The 18,047-nt window shown below is 37.6% G+C and overlaps 2 protein-coding genes across 2 annotated transcripts; both read right to left on the reverse strand.

Annotated features, from left to right (window-relative positions):
* LOC110732603 lies at positions 1-4,391 on the reverse strand. Its single transcript, XM_021912564.1, has 3 exons — positions 3,270-4,391; positions 2,455-2,806; positions 1-630 (listed from the first exon to the last, which is right to left on the reverse strand). The coding sequence occupies exons 1-3, from the start codon at positions 3,495-3,497 to the stop codon at positions 140-142; spliced, it is 1,071 nt and encodes a 356-aa protein (XP_021768256.1). The 5' UTR covers positions 3,498-4,391; the 3' UTR covers positions 1-139.
* A 910-nt stretch (positions 4,392-5,301) lies between these two features.
* On the reverse strand, positions 5,302-11,875 carry LOC110732604. Its single transcript, XM_021912565.1, has 6 exons — positions 11,746-11,875; positions 11,054-11,411; positions 9,078-9,335; positions 6,732-7,064; positions 5,928-6,233; positions 5,302-5,830 (listed from the first exon to the last, which is right to left on the reverse strand). Exons 2-6 carry the CDS (start codon positions 11,400-11,402, stop codon positions 5,541-5,543), a joined length of 1,536 nt encoding a protein of 511 aa, XP_021768257.1. The 5' UTR covers positions 11,403-11,411; positions 11,746-11,875; the 3' UTR covers positions 5,302-5,540.
* Between the last annotated feature and the right edge of the window lie 6,172 nt (positions 11,876-18,047).

Raw genomic sequence — 18,047 nt, forward strand, 5'->3', positions numbered from 1 at the left:
TCTTGTCAAAGAGGGGATAAATAAAAAAAAGGATATTTACAACGCGCAATCAGATTACGTAGTTCTTGATCAAGAAAACTTCAACACCCTCTAAGACAAAGTCGGGTTCTAATAAAATAGCACCAGAGATATGACAACATTATACTGCGACTGCAACAAATCTAACCAAGGAGGGAAATAAAAGGGAGTTTACAAAGAGAATCATAGAACCTAACAAAAAGATTAGGCATCCGAAAAAACAAATCGTGCTACTAATAGTACCACCATCCACTAGATCTTCCTCCGCTACTGTTTTTGTAGGTGAGAGAGAACGACCATCAAAGCTAAATAATAATTTTGAACTAGATTGAGTTAAACCAGAGTTGAACTTACTCATTGTTTTGAAATTAAAGCAATCAATGATGTCACCATCTTCCATCTTTAGTTCGTTAGCTGTATGATTCGGAGTCAACTTTAATTCACGGTAAACAAAGCATAGAGAGCCTTGTTCTTGAGATCCACTGTTAGGAAAACACTGCATAAGCTGAGGCAGTATAGCCGTAGAGCGTTTCAATCTAAGAATCGTGTCTTTCTCTTTGTGCATGAGAATGATTAGAGTTACATAAGGCACAGCTTCAAACCCCGAACTACCTTAAAAGCAGTGATCAAAAGAAGGAAAATGTGAATAAATCAAAAGATAAGATATGAAAGAGCTGTGGAGATTGAAGATACATCAACGACAATTCAACAGGAGAACATAGTTATAATATGTCATGTAAAATACCCACGTCTTTTGTTAATCATACATGCCAATGTAATATTACCATCAGATTTTTATACCATACTTTAATTCTAACTTCTTACCTGGTGCATAAACTTCAAACATGTATTACAGTATATAGAAATGGCAAGCTAGTTTTTTTTTCCTCTGCAGATTCAAACAACAACACAAAAGACAAGTATCACCAAATTTGTAAATATAGTGCAAATCCACCAGCATCAAGTTATCAGCACTAAATTAAGAACTAAATACAGAAAATAGATATTAAGTGATATGTTCTGCTCTTCCCTAAATGACTGCCCAGGGCAGCTGGGTGTAGGATAATTAATAAAAGGGAAATAGAATATGGAATTGGTCTATCTAACCACTATGTTAATGACGAAAATTATTGTACAAGTAATGCTTGATAAAAGCATTTTGGGATCAACAAATTCGCCATTAAATATGACTTAGTTAAAATTGATGGTTTGAATAAAAACATATATGATCATGCTAGATTTGCTTATCCCTCATGTTAGTACTTACTCTGCTATCTAAACGGAAACAGCTGGAACACTTTGTGTGAGGTACTAAGTTAAAATGAACTTTAACTTCCCTAAGGTAGAAGAAGGTTAGTGTCTAATTTTTTCATCTGCCGTGTTCAGTTGGGGAAACAGGAGAATAATCAAATAATTAGCTTGACAACAGAATTTTCTCTGGCTGCTAAGGAGCCGTATTTCCCAAATTTGGATTTCTTGGCCTAAAGAAAAAGCTTTTTGAAACCATGTCACAGATGAATCTTGCTCTTTTACTGGTGTTTATACAAAGCATAAAATAAGGCTGAAGCACTACAATAGCTACTAGCACTCTCAATAATAAAAAGTAAATTAGGAAGAATAGTGACAAGTAATGAATTGCTTAGTTTAAAACAGCAGCAGGATACTTATTTCATCAGTAAGTCATAAATGATAAATCAAAATTCATCCTCTATACATTTCAGTAGAAACTTAACTTTTCTGTCTTTCAACAGCATAATTAGGCACAGGATAGCAGCACAAATGATAAATAATGTCGCATGTTTTCATTTTCCCTCCTAATCCCAAGTTGTAGGATTTACTTAATTGAAAGGAAAAGGTAAAATGTTCTTCAATTCCCTCAATCCACAATCAATATTTATACAAAGGAAAGTAGGTACCTCGCTCTCCCCTTCCTTCTCGACCCCTAACCAAAATTCAAATACAGAAAACTAGGTACCTCACACCCCTTCCCCCACCCTTCTTGAATCTTAAACCTCATATAGTATCCAAAAAAGGGAAATCGGTCACTCACTCTTCCATCCCTTCTCACCAAATTATTGTATCCAAAAACATTGTTGGCAATATGATCACTTTCCCCATCTTTAATCTCCCCTCATCCTTACAGATAATATTTCAAAAAGGGTATTAATTTAATGACTATAATTGCAGTGATCAACTACTCAACCCCTAGATTTTCCCTTTCAAATACTCCATATTCACAAACAACAGTCCAACCACGAGAAGTAAACCACGCAACCAAAGCAATATAATCTGTCAGATATGAAACAATCGATAAAGGGTAAAACTTTCATATAATAACACACACACGCGCACGCGCGCACACACACAAAAAAGATATAGTAACACACACGCGCACGCGCACACACACACAAAAGAGAGAGAGAGAGAGGAGCAAACCACGATTAGGGAGGGCAAAAATGACATCATCATGAAGCATTCGAAGTTGATGGGGAGTATCCGTTTCCCTTAACTTTGCACCATTCAACTCGAATCGGGTCGTTTGATAATCCAAACCCAATTTCTGACAATACTCAATCATCAACCATCGAAATGGAATGCCAATCTCAATCTTAAAGAAAACCCCTTCTTCTCTTTCACTTTCCGAATAAGACCATTTAACCACCTTCACTTTTACATTCTTATTTTCATCTTTGGCTTCTGCTGAAACTTCCCCATTAACTTCATCCGAAGTAATGTCAATCGGTACATCTGGGTTGTATCTCCGTTTCATTGTTGCCATACCAATTTCCTAATAAATTATTCGGCAGGTCTTAAACGATTAATTACATAATATATGCATATATATAATTCATAGTTTCGTACTTATATTATAAGAGCTTGAACATATATATATATATATATATATATATATCCAACTCACAATCACATTAATCGAGAAGTAATTAAACTAACACATGATCCAACTCTTAAATAGATTATTAAAATAACATAAGGAGTACAAGGGTTAGTGGTTCATTTGCACAACAATAAATCATACAAAATCATTTAGCATGTAAATATACATTGTTAATTTAGATTATTCAAACAAAAAAGTGTGAAATTAACTCAATTAGAGCTTAATTGAACTTAAACAGGTAAATTTGTCAACAACAAAAAAGCATGAAAAAATCATTCAACGTGCAAATTAACACATAATTACAAATCAAACATGTAGAGATCAACAATTCAAGAGTAGAAGAGAAGGATTTTACCAGCAGAATATTACTTTCGCAGTTAAGAAGTCCCCAAATAATTCTAATTTGACTGAGGAAGAGATGGAGGGGAAAACTTGGGGGGGTTAAGGAAAGGGAGAATGTGAAGAGGTAATTAAGGTTTTCGTGATTTTTTGAAGAGAAAAAAAAAATGCTGGTTTCAAAAAAAAATAAAGTGAATTGTTTGGTACTCCCAATTTTCTTAATTCCGAATTTTGATAGGCACATTTTTTCATTGGAAAAATTGTAAAAAAAAAAAACATCTTTTATAACACTACCTTTTTTTTTTTTAAAAAAAAAAAAACATCTTATACAAATTTTCTTGTGAAGGCACACCTAAAACCACTTTTTTTTTTTTTTTTACGATGTAACACCTTAACCCGATTTTCAATGTTTAACTTGGTTTTCCGGTGTTGACTTTGCACGTGTGGGTCATGTGATCTCAAAAAAGCACATTCCTTTATTTTTTTCTCTTTTCCCTCACCAACACCACCTCATCACCGCCACCACCTCCTGCCACCCCCACCAACACCACCAATTCACTTTCACCCTCACCAATACCATCTCACCCAATAAATCTACTCCCATGAAAATTCCACTCCCGTTAATTCACCCCCATCGACCCAAAAACCCCACCCCACCTCCTCACCCCCATCCTCCGTAGAAGCCCAATATAGCAAGAAAAAAAAATCAAAGACCACATTGGTGGGCATCCTAAACACATTGGCCCCTCAAAATTACTCCTAAATCCATCATAAACACATTGGTGGGCAAAAATAGTAACCCTAATTTTCAATTACAAATCCTAATTATGAAAATTCGAAAACCCAACATAATTAACAAGAAATTTCAGTAATTACAACAACATACCTTACTTGAAATTAGGTTAATTTCAGCAATTCAAGCTTAAAATTAGAGTTTCCTTCTTCTATTGGAGAGTAATTGAGGCTTGGTTGGAAGAAAAAAGGAGAGAGAAAGTTGAATTGGAGGGAAAAAAGGAAGGAAAAAATTAAGAAAGGGGAGATTCGCCGGAACATGTGCGTCTTACGTGCAGGTCAATGCCAGAAAACCAAGTCAAATACCAGAAACCATAGTCAAGTGTTTCTTCGCAAACAAAAAAAAAAAAAAAAAAAAAAAAAGTGGTTTTTGGTATGTTTTCACAAGAAAATTTTTATAAGGTGTTTTTTCATAAAAAGGTGTTATAAAAGATGGTTTTTTTTACAATTTTTCCTTTTTTTTACGGGTTGATAGGCACATATAATGTGAACTTTGATGATTACATCGCGGACTAATATATATATTTGATTATCAATAAATTAATATACATAGTATATACATTACACGAGTAAAAGTCAATATTTGAAAACTATATTTTGAAATGACACGAATTTAACAAGTATCAATATGATTATGTTTGATCTTAGGTATATAGCCAAAATATTGATAAAATGGTACTCCCTCCGTTTTTTTTATAGGCTAGAAATGAGATTGTGCGGAGTTTAGGTGGTTTAATAAAATAAGATGTTAGTGGGGTAGATAATGTTATTATTTTAGGGGTCGTTTGGTTGGGGGTATTCAATTTGGATCCTTAAGGGCCAAAATAGCTCCCAAAACCTTTACCGAAACATTTTCCAACACCAAATCGATAAAAAAATATTAGTAAGTGAAGAGTGGGCTCTACTAACGAAATTTGTTAATGATGGGATAACGACAAGGTTACTGTATGGAACCTAAATGTACCGACAAGTTACAGTATAGAAAGTACTATATGAAGGGACACAACGTAGAAAAATAAAATCAAGAGGGTTATCGTATAGAAAAACCCAAGAAAAGCTTTCTATCTCAGTGGTTACAAAAACTTAGGAACCACGTCACTACTTTGTTGATAGTTTCATCAAGCAAAAGCAAGAACACCCTAATAAATGAAACTCAAAACAAAACCTCAGAAAAAAGCAGCTAGAAAGTAAGTAACATTACGTACAAAAGATATAAAACTTATGAAAATCATTCACAACGTACCAATATACGAGTATTATTTTCAGAACCTAAAGAGCTATATCAGTAAGAAGGAACTATTAATTGTATTAAAGATAACAACTAGTGTTTACTCTTTAGCGAGTAGTATTACTAAAAAAAAAATAGAGATAGAAGGAGCTGAGTACTAGTCTAGAACGAGTACTACATAGTACATACTTTACATCAATATCATAATATGCTCACAAACTAGTTGAATTGAGCAATACATGAGCAGAAACAGCTAGGTAAAGTGACCTATTTCACGTTAACATTAATTGGAAAGGCATAGATTATAGCCTTATCCACCAATTTTTCTTCGTCCGGTGACTTTGAGCCGTCAAGTGCGCGGCCATGATAAAAGAAAAGAGCTCCTTTAAGCATTTTAAAACGATGACAGTATACGTCCATCAACTTTTTTAAACGAGTATTTCGTTTTAATCTGAAATAAATTGGTTCGTGGTATTTAGAGGCCACTGACACTTCCAAGTATAGTTGTTCTGATTCTTGTGAATGTTTTGATGCTTCTATTATGCTCAGCGAACAGCCTGAATCAAGAACAAGAGGTAGTTAATTAAAGGTCTTGTATAATTTGAAAATTAGCTGATTGTATTAACTGATTTGATTAACAAGTTTTAGACTTACTGTGCTTGTCAAATATAAAGGCGTCAACAACATCACCATTCACAATGTCTAGTTCTTTTGCTGTATGCTCCCGTGTCAACCTCGTGCCCTCACGAACAAAGCACATAGGGCCGCCTTCAACAACAATTCCAGCATTTGAGAGGCCAAGCGTGAGCTGAGGTAATAATGGTGTAGCACGTATCACCCTAACAAATGTATCTTTCTGTTTGTGCATTCGAATGCATATAGTTACCTGGTATAGACCACTACTACGCCCATCACCATTGTTGTGAACCCGACAATTTGAGTGGACTAAGCCATTTGAACCTGAATATCATATCCAATAATTTCAATACTAGCTATTGAGTGAGCACTTTGTAATTAATGTAACAATTGATTACGAAACAATAATATATAATACATGTAACAAGCTAAGGTCAACTTTATTATGAAGTTGATTTAACCATAATACTAACATTAACCACAAAACTATAGCACTTTGTCCAAATACGTAGAAAGTATACCAAAGCAGTGTAATTTTTTTTTTTTTTTTTTTTTTAATGCATTCACTTATAATATGTTACACACTGTCAATTTTGCTTTACCAGGAATTTGTATTTACTAAGAATTTCGTAAAGTGAGGGTGAGGGATAGCTCTCTCGGTTTTAGGAGATCAATCCTATGATCGATAAGCTTTCATGTTAATGTGAAACAAACAAAACCATAAGTTTCTACTTCACATCTAGTAAAGCAAGGTAAGCATATAGAAAACCTAAACCTAGTTTTAAAATAAAATAAAAAAAAAAATTAAAAAGAAAAACTTACATGGAGAAGAATAAGCGTAAATGACATCAAAGGAAAGCATGCGAACATGAAGAGGAGTATCAAATCCTCTTAAGCGAGCGCCATTAAACTCGAAACGAGTGGTGTCGAAATTCAACCCAATTTTGTCGCAATAAAGTATCATTAGCCATCTTAGAGGAACATCATTCTCAATTCTGAAGTTAATAATCTCCTTCTTATCATCTAATTCATCATTATCATCATCTTTTATGTCGTCGATGTTGTTGTTAATCCACTTTACTGTTACGACAATCTTTTTGTTTTCTTCGTTTGCTTTTGCGATTGGATACTCCGTCTTCTTCATTCTTTGTACTTCTGTTCACAATTTAATGGTATACTTTGTCAGAAATCAAGATCTGCTAAGCATAAATTAATTGGAGGATTTTTATGGGATTAATAATCAAGATTTACTTTGTCAAAGAAAATCAACTTTTCGTCAAATAATAAGGAAAATCTACTAACCTTGAAAACGAAAAGAAAAATAAATAACCGACCTCAGGATTCATAAACAAAGAAGTTTTTAAATTAAGGACCAGGTTAATGGAATAGGTAACCTAATGGATAAAGGAAAGTACGTAGTTTAAATTGGAAGGCTTTAGTACAAGGCCGAAGCCCAATAATTTATTAAAAAAATAAATAAAATTGATAGTACTGTATATATTATTATCGTGCTTTAATTTAACAAGTTAATAGAATGCGTGCGTGTGCAATATGGTAGTTTTTTTTTTAAAGGATGGTAGTTTATTTTATTTTATAAAATAAGAAAAAATATGAGAGGGGTATTTTGGAAAAGTGAAATCTATCACCCAAAACCCTCTTTAACTTTACATATCGGATCTACATGATATTGACTTATGACCCGCCTTGACCTAATTGATTCCAACCCTTTTTTTTTTCGACAACCTATTTATGACTGACCCTAACCTAACCTATCCAGCTATTTAGGCCTCTAAAAGTAGGATTAATGAGAATTGAACCAACACACCTAAAGTATTCCACATTGGATCCATTCTACAAGTATTCAAAATAAACCAACTTTCTGGCCCATACCATCCACAATTACTTATAGAGTTATAGGTATTTAATAAATAAAAAAATTATTTTTATTAAAAGATGAATACAACCTCCATTTTTTTAATTGCACCATTTAGATTGGACACGAAACTTAAGAAAAAGTGTAAAATATAAAGTATGTTAAAAGTGCACATGTAAAATAGGTTCGAGATTTGGCCTACAAAGGCTTCGCCCAACTGGAATTGGCTTAAGACATATGAGAGGCATGTCGGTGGACTATGCTTCAACATCTTTATTGAATTTATAACAAGCACAATAGGTTAGCAAAAAATAAATAAACCAATCATTAAAAAAAAGCTAAAATTCTTAAAAGGCCAATACACAAAATCATTGATCATGCCCTGCATAGGCCTAACAGCCAAAATAAAAAACTCCAACATGAGCCTACCAACACAACTTTTCTTTAAATCATTATAGCACGCCTTTGGCTCAATGAACCCCATTAAATCTCACAATAAGTTGATGATATACACGCCAATTCTAGCTAGCCTATTTAACAGCTAATGGAAATAAAATAGCACCAGAGATATGACAGCATTATATTGCGACTGCTACAAATCTAACCAAGGAGGGAAATAAAAGGGAGTTTACAAAGCAGAATCATAGAACCTAATAAAAAGATTTAGCATCCCCTCATACAAAGCATGCTAGTAATAGTATCACCATCCACGAGATATTCCTCCGCTACTGTTTTTGTAGGTGAGAGGTAACGACCATCAAATATAAATCTAACGTTTTTACACCCTGTCTCTGCCTCCGGCGGCATTAATTTATCCATCATCTGACCCAAAAGAGTCCTTGGAGTGACTCTGAACACCGTTTCATTGCCCACATGACATATCACTTTAAGAGTAATGCGTTGCCCAACTATGCTCAAGGAAGAATCTAAACAGGAAGGGGAGATTCATGTTAAAAAGAATACCAAAATTTCTAGACTTGAAAACCTGAAATTAGAACCTTTTTGCTCTTTAGTAGTTCACACTTCATATCTTAGTTGCACAATCAAATAAAATTGACATTACTCTGTAATACTATGAACTTCAAATTTACTGTAAAACGCTAAAACTTTTTGTCTAGCATCAGAATTTTTTTCTTTTCAAGCTCTGAACTGAAAGCTCTTAACAAATCACAAATCTAGGATGTAGAGGATTTTCTTCCAAAGGTAGTAAACAGGAACATATTATGGGGTATAATAAGGACCCTAATCTGAGTGTATAATAAAACTAGATTGAAAGAAACCAGAGTTGAACTTACTCATCAAGCTGAAATAAAAGCCATCAATTATGTCACCATCTTCCATTTTTAGTTCGCTAGCTGTATGATTCTGAGTCAACTTTAATCCACCATAAACAAGGCATAGAGAGCGAAGTTCTCGAGGATCACTGTTAGAAAAACATCGCATAAGCTGAGGCAGTAGAGCGGTAGAGCGTTTCACTCTATGAAACATGTCTCTCCCCTTATGCATGCGGATACATAGAGTTACATAATGCACAGCTCCATACCCCAAACCACCTTAAAACAGTGATAGAAAGAAGGCAAATGAGAGAAAAACAAGGAGATAAGAATGAAAGAGCTGTAGAGATGAAGAAACATAAAATGACAATTCAACAGGAGCTCAAAATAGTTACTATATGTAATTTAAAATTCCCATGACTTATTATTTGTTGATTGTAAATACTGATGAATATTAGCATCAGTTCTATATGCCATACAATAATTACTAACTTCTTACTTAGTGCACATTAACTTAAAACATGTTTGTACATGACAATGGAAAAATTGTTTTTTTAATCTATTGTTTCGAACAATGACACGAAAGAAAAGTTTACAATCCCTAAATTTGTGAATATAGTGCAAATTTCAGCACTAAATTAGAACTAACCAAGTATAAACAAAAGTCTAATTGGTGATATGTTCTGAGTAGTGAGTACTTTTCTTCCCTGAATGACTGTCAAGGGCATCCAGGGATATAATTATTGAAAACAGGGAAAAAGAAGACTGAATAAGCCTATCTAACTACTAATGCTTAATAAAAGCAGATCAAGATAAAAAAAATCACCATTAATTCTGACATAATGAAAACTGATGGTGTAGATAGAAAATATATAATCAGGCTAAATTTTGATTTCCCTCATGTTTGTACTTACTCTGCAGTCAAGACAGGAACAGCTGGTAAAAAAAGTTAAATGGACCTAACATTCCCAAAGATGGTAAAAAAATAGTTGGTGTCTAAAATCTACATCCACCGAATTCAGCTGGGGAAACAGCAGAATATTTAAAAAATAGCTTGACAAAAGGATTTAGCTTTGTCTGTTAAGGAGCCTTGTATCCCCAAGTTTGGAATTCTTGGCCTCAAGAAAGAGATTTCTAAAATCAGGTCTCAGACAAATCTTGCTCTTTTGCTAGCATTTTAACATAGAAGAAAAGAAGGCGGGAAGCCTGGAATGCTACAATAGCTACTAGCACTCTCAATAATGAAAAAAAAAAGTAAATATGGAGCAATAGTGACAAGTAATGAATTGATCAGGAAACAGCAGCAGCAGGAAAACTTGAAGGACGAGAGGGGCAAGAAAAACAAATATTTGTGCATACATTAAATCTTCAAAATGGGTTCACTAGAAATCAAAATTCATGATTACTAACAAATCATTTCATCAGTAATCCATAAATGAGGAATCAACATTCAACCTCTATACACATGCAAATACATAAAGATAGGTATCTCACTCCCCACCCCCCCCCCCCCCCTCTCCTTTTCTTAAATGTCAATCCCACCCAATATCCCAAAAGAGGAAAGTTGTGTACATTACTCTCCTTTCTTTTTCTCGAATCTAGACCCCCATTCCACATCCACAAAAGGAAAATAGATCACTCATTCTTCCTTCCCACCAAATTATTAAATCAAACGCACAATTGGTTAAACAATCACCTGCCCCTATTTAACATGCCCTCTTCATTACAAATAATTCTGGAAAAGGGGCATTAATTTAATGATTCTAATGACCTACCAAAAATCTTCTTTGAAGCAAACTACTCTAGCCCTAAATTTTCCCATTTCAAATATTCACAAACACTCAAACCCGAGTAGTAAACCAAACAATCAAATCAAATTACTCTTCATGTATGAAACAATTAATAAAAGATTAAAACTTGCATATTATAATAAATTAAAAACCCAAAAACTAAATAACACCAAGTCAAAAAAATCTGTTTTCAAGAGAGGAGCAAACCATGATTTGGGAAGGCAAAAATGACATCATTTTGAACCATGCCAAGTTGATGGGGAGTATCCAAATCCCTTAATTTAGCAGCATTGAACTCGAATCGGGTGGTTTGAAAATCCAAACCCAATCTCTGACAGTAACAAATCATCACCCATCGAAGTGGAATGTCAATTTCAATATTCAAGGAAACCCCTTCTTCTTCTTCGATGTTCGAATCCGTCCTTTTCACCACCTTCACCTGTACTTTCTTGGTTCCATCTTTCTTGATTACTGAACTATCCCCATTTTCTTCTTCCACTTCCGAGCTAATTTCAATCGGTACATTTGGGTCGTAACGCCGTTTTCTTGTTGCCATGCCGATTTCCTTTCAATTCATTGGCAAATAATTAATTAACTATAAATTACAAGAACTTGAACAAATATATGCAGATTCAACTCGTTACTAGATAAATTAAACATAAACATGTGTAATCAACAAAAATTAACATTAAAAAATCATTCAGCATGTAGGAATGTAATGCTTTTAATAATAATTCAAACAAAACGTGTGAATTAAACACTTTTTTTACAGAATAATAGATCTTAAACTAGTAAATTTGTCAACAAAACATGAAAAAATCATTCAAATTGCAAAGCTAACATATAATTACAGTTTACACGTAGAAACACAAATTAAGAGAGAGAAAAACGGAAATTACCGGCAGAATATTACTTTCACCGTTGAGAAATTCCCCCAATTACGATGATTTGGCTGAGAAATAGAGAAGAGGGAGAAATATGAAGACTGAAGAGGTCGTTAGGGTTTAAAAAAGTGAAACGCTAAACATCGCCCACAAATTACCACATAAAGCCCACAAATATGTTATGATTTGACCATTATGCCCTTTTGCTAAAATTGAGATAATCTCGGTGTAAAAAATGTGGAGCCGTATTGGCTCGTCGGGGGAGACCGGATGGCAGGCCGGAGATGCGGGGGACGCCGGAGGTACGTCGTCGTCGACGAAAACGAGGTAAGTGACCGCTAAAATTCACGGTTTACCGTCGTAGTGGCTACGGCGCCTAGGGTGGACGCCCAAACCGTAGCCTGGACGTCCAAGTCGGACGCCAAAACCACCAGAGTGGCGTCCAGGCTAGACGCCCAGACCACCAGAGTGGCGTCCAGCCCAGACGCCCAGACCACCAGACCGGCGTCCTGGCCAGGCGCCACTCCACTGGGTGAGGCGGCCCTGCCAGGCGCCAGTCCAGTGGGTGTGGCAGCCCTGGCAGACGCCACCTTTAATAATTAATTTATATTTTTTCCTTTTTGATTTTGTTGTTGTTTTTTATTTAATTTTTTTGTGAAAATAAAAAATCGAAAATGATTTTTTAAAAAAATTCGAAATGGGTTTTTTGTAAATTAAATTTGAAAATTCGAAATAGGTTTTTGTAAAATTAAATTTGAAAATTCGAATTGGTATATTTTTAAATTTAGTTTGAAAATTCGAATTGGGTTTTTAAAAAAATTAAGTTTGATTATATATAATTATGTTTTTTTTTGTGTTAATTATGTGGAAATATAGAAATTAAATGTATTATCCGTTAAATGTATTTATTGTAATATATAATTGATGCAGGAATATGGTGGAGACGGAAATGATTACAGTGAGATATTTGGACATGATGGTCCATTCGAAGAAGCTCAACAGGCGATTGATAGGGCAAAACAGGTTGCAATTGCAGCTGGATTTTGCTTGGTAGTAGCAACTCATAAATCTCAACGGGATGGTAGAATGGATCGCATTTTGAGATGTGACCGTTATCGCAAAAGAGAAGAAAGAGATTTTCGTACAGCCACTCGGTTTGACACAAAGCGGAAAGGTTGTGGGTGTGAGTTCAGAGTAAAGGTTCGACAACTACGGAGTCGTGACGGTTGGGAAGTGATAGGTTACTCTAAATGGGGGTATCACAACAATGAGATGATAGTATATGAAGAGGGTCATCGACAACTGAGCGGCTTAAGTCCTGCTGCGAAACTAGTTGTGAAAGAAATGAGTGATGCTCAAGTGAAGCCTGCTAAAATATTAGCATCTGTGTTAGAGAAATTTCCAGAAGACCATCCAAACCGAAGACACATCTACAACGTCAGACAACAACTCAGGTTTGAACGGTCAGAGGGAAGGAACCCTATACAGCAGCTGCTACACCAGGCACAATCACGTGGTTACCTGTTCTGGTTTGATTCTGATGAAGATACAGCGGAGGTGACTCATCTTTTCCTTGTGCATCCTGATTGTGCTGATATGATCAAGTCTTGGCCATTTGTGATTTTGATCGACTCAACGTACAAGACAAACAAGTACAAGTTCCCTCTGGTTGAGATGGTTGGGATGGCTCCAACGAACCAGAACTTTCTGATTGGTCATGCAATCATCAGGGATGAGACGGCTCCAAGTTATTATTGGGTTTTGGAGAAGCTGAGAAACTACATCGGGCCTAATGTTCATCCATCAGCCATCGTCAGCGACTGTGAGGGAGGTCTCTTTGCCCCCATAGCAGAGCTGTTTCCCGAATCGAACCACTTATTGTGCACATGGCACATCAACAACTGCGTGAAAGTGAAAGCCTACAACCTTTTCAGGAAGAATTAATTATTTGGTGAATAGGAAGAAACGATGTTGATCAGTTTCCGTACAAAGAAAGGATACCTGCGATCATCATGTCGTACGTGGAAGGGTGGAATGATGTAATCGGAGATGGTAACTGCGGATTCCGGGTCGTGGCTGATGTTTTTCAAATGGGCGAAGACAACTACGGTTTGGTGCGTGAGTTGATGTACAGCGAAATTGCCTCTAACCGAAATGTTTATCGTCATGTGTACGAGGATGACTTGGATGGCGCTCTCCGACGTATCCGGTGGGGAGGTGGACCTTGCGGCGAAAATCATTATTTTGACGCGCCCCTAGATCTGTTTGCCGTTGCAAACATTTACAAATGCGCAGTCATGCATTTCGGCCTGGGAGTGCATAGTCAAGCTTATTATCCTTGTACCACGGTTCTCCCTTGGCGGTCGCGTGAGACTGTCACCACACCGATTAGAGAGCTAGCTATTGCGTTTCTTGGGTCGTCATACAGACATTTCATCCGACTAGACATGTCAACCGATTTTCCGGTGCCACCGATTATACCTCGGTGGTACAACATTCGCACAGCGAGCGTAGAGGGTTGGGATGCGCTATATAATGACCGGATCCACGAATGGAACACCCTAGCTGCATTTTAGTTTTTCTTGTTTACATTCTTTATTTGTAATCTTATTTGTACGTTGCTCTTTTAATGAGAACATTAATATTTTATATTGTATTGCTTACTGCATTCTATATGTTGCATGGGTAAGTTGCGCGGATCCACGAACGGTTATATCAAAATTTAAAAACAGCACTGATAATATGTTTAAGTTGGAAGCTAAAAGAACAATCTAAAATGTTACAATTTTACAACATAATGTCCAACATAATGTTCTATAAATAAAATACAATAACCATCAGTAATCCCTCCTCAACGACGACTCCCACTGCGCAAGGGTCTGTTCCAGACTATCAACAACAGCTCTCCCTGTTGCACTCATGTTGTCCTTCTCAAGAGAGAGTTTCTGAACGTCTTGCATTATCTTTCCCATCCACTGCATACAACAAAAAACAGAAGATGAAATACAATAACAACAAATAAAACTTAAATAAAAGACAACGATAAATATAATAAAAGACATACCGCTTCCGTGGCAGTAGGCGGTGGCACATAATCATCATCGCTGTGGTCGAGATCAGCGATCAACCTCGGGTGCGAATACCGGTTGAACCATTCCATGTAGTAATGGTCACACATGGGAGTAACCCCAGAGGGCGGCCGCTGCAACTCCGCTGTCCATAATCGAGCCACCATCGGAAACTGGTCCCACGTCCCGGTCATGATATCCGGTCATTCCACGACGTACTCCCTCGACGATGCAGGTCGGACCGCCTTCATCGGGCACGCCGGGGGAGGAGGGACAACTTGGACAAATCCAAGTTGGCGAAGACAACGCTGGGGCATGTACGCTTCGACGATGTCACGATACTGAATGAGTCCCGTGTACAGGGTCCTGGGTACCCTAACACTAGGGTTCGGGCCGAAAGGCATCCAGTTCACCTGTACAATTACAACATATAAAATATAATAACATGAATATAATATGTGCAAATAATAAAATGTAGACTCTATAAATAAACGTTACCTCTAAGGGGGACAGCCTGTCCAGCAATAACCGTATCGATCGGAGGCGGTCAACGGACTTCTTCTCCGAGCGCGGACTCCAGGCACAAGCACGCGGCATCCCCTCATCAATAGGAACTGGGTCACGATGTGGTCGCAATGCAGGAAAGTACTCGTATATCCAAGTCTGCAATAGAGTCAGACACCCAGTGATACCTGCCGCGTTAGCCCGACTCGCAAATCCTAGTTGGCGATACAAATACGCCAACGTAGCCGATCCCCAGGAAAACAGGCCTACACTGTCGGGGTCACACGCCTCTACGATGTCGCGTGGCCTGAGCTTGTTTCCGCCGCTCTTATCCGGAAACAAGGTACATCCGAGGAGTAGAAAAACATAAGCACTCAGCTGTGCGTCGGGCGTCCTACGTGCACTCGGGTACAAACACCGCTGCAACACGGATGCGATCTTCACACCTCCGTGTTCCCAAACACCTAGCGCCTCGGTGTACAGTGCAGCCCTGTCCACCGCCAACAACTCCGCCAGCGAATCTGCCTGATCCGCATCAGCCACAGCACAAAGTCGTTTACCCTCAACACGAATCCCCAGAATGGCCTCGACGTCATGTAACATGATCGTCATCTCACCGAACGGAAAGTGAAAAGAGTTTGTATCCGGCTGCCATCGCTCAATGAAAGTCGTGATCAGCGTACTGTCAATCTTATCGTGCATGGTGGCAGGAACGTGCTTCACCCCAGTGCCCTCCAGTCGCTCGAACATCTCGCTCTCCGCCGGCCAGGCCTCAGCCCATGTACGCAAAAAACTACAAGTCTTTTCCCGGGTATGACATTTCAACAACCCCGTAACTGAAGGCCTCTCCTGGTCCTCCCAAATACGGGCAGCTATGTGTCCTAGAAAGCTGGGAATCACACTCCCGTCAACAGGCCCACCGGGCACCTCACTCCTAACAACCCAAGAATCATTACCCGCCCTCGACCGTTTCCTGCTTGCCCCAGAGACAGTGGACGCAGATGATGTGCCAGATCTACTAACAAACCTACCACCCCTACCCTTACGCACCTCCACCATATGCGTCTCGTACATGTCATCAACCCTCTGACTGAATGGACCGTAATCATCATACGGTCCACTGCCATCGTCCACATCCTCATCCTCATCTGCGCCCTCCTCCTGCTCCTCCTCCTGGTCACCCTCCTCAGCATCATCATCGTCATCGTCATCGTCATCCTCATCCCGACGGTGGATCCGTTCTCTACGAACTGAGGCCGAAATACCACGGGATCTGACATGTCTATGCCCCGACCTCTCCACTGAATAACTTCTACTAAGAAGCTCTATATTCTTCCCCCCACCATGACGACCCTACACAAAATTTTAAAATATATAAACATACAAAAATTTATACGATAAATAATCATCATCGCAAATCAAATACACTAAAAACAAACAAATAATAGTAAACAAAATATAAACGTAGAAAAAATACAACGAAATTGAAAAAATTTATAAAAATAAACAACAAAATATAAAAACAATTCAAAATTATATTACAAAAAAAAAAAAAAAAAAAAAAAAATTTAAAAACAATTTTTTAAAAAAATTAAAAAAAAAAAAAAAAAAAAAAAAAAAGGGGGGGGCGCCCTGGCTGGACGCCCAGCCGGCGGTGGTGGCGCCAGATGCAGACGCCGCCACCAGTTGGCTGGCGTTCGGGCTGGACGCCACAGCCACGGCTGCGGCGCTTAGACTAAACGCCACAACCGTGGCGGTGGCGTCCAGCCCAGGCGCCAGCCAACTGGTGGCGGCGTCTGCATCTGGCGCCACCACCGCCGACTGGGCGTCCAGCCAGGGCGCCCCACCGCGTTCACGGCGGTTTTCCCCTTTTTTTTTTTTTTTTTAAACAAAATATACCTTTCCACCTTGGGACATCCTTCCCTCCGCCGCCGCCGCCACTTCCTTGCCTTGCCGCCTCGACATTGCCGTTATTTTGAATTTTTTTTTTTAGAGAGGTTGAAAGAAGATGAGCAATGAGAGTGTGAGTGATGAGAGTGTGAGTGATGAGAGTGTGAGTGTTTTTTTTTTTAAGGTCAAGGGCAATTTTGGGAAACCAAGTGAATTTTGTGGGCTTTATGTAGTAATTTGTGGGCGATGTTTAACAAATCCCTTAAAAAATCACTCTTTTCACCCCAAATTTACTATGGAGTATTCCATTTGGAGTAATTGCAAGTCGGGGTGAGCAAAAAAATCAGGCTACCCGGAGGTTCTTAAAATTGAGAATTTGTAACTCCCTCGATGCTTTAATAAGTGTTACACTTTGATCGGCATATAATTTTATGCGAATTAATTGACTTGAATAAAGTAAGAGGTAAGTGAATGAACATACTTCCTTTGGTTCAAGACTAGAGGTGTTAGTTTGGATATCTGGGTCGGGTTCAGTACATAGCATAGTCTAAGCGAACTCACTTAAAATCCCGGAAATGGATGAGAAGGTCAACCAACCTCATCTGGCCTGTGAGATAGGGTCGGGTCAATGTCAAACTTAGTCATTCTAAATTATTGTGTACATGTGAGTCGAAATCGATCTAAATTGGGTATTTTTCGGGTTAGATGAGATTTTGACACCTTTATTCAAGATACATAATTGCTTCAATTATAATTTTTACACTTTCTACATACACTACTTTGACCTTTGTTAGTACTTTAAACATAAGATTAAATAGTTATGTAAATACTTGATATAGTCATCTCAATGGAAAC

Source organism: Chenopodium quinoa, unplaced genomic scaffold (assembly GCF_001683475.1).
Source record: "Chenopodium quinoa cultivar QQ74 unplaced genomic scaffold, ASM168347v1, whole genome shotgun sequence".
NCBI classification, from domain to species: Eukaryota; Viridiplantae; Streptophyta; class Magnoliopsida; order Caryophyllales; family Amaranthaceae; genus Chenopodium; species Chenopodium quinoa.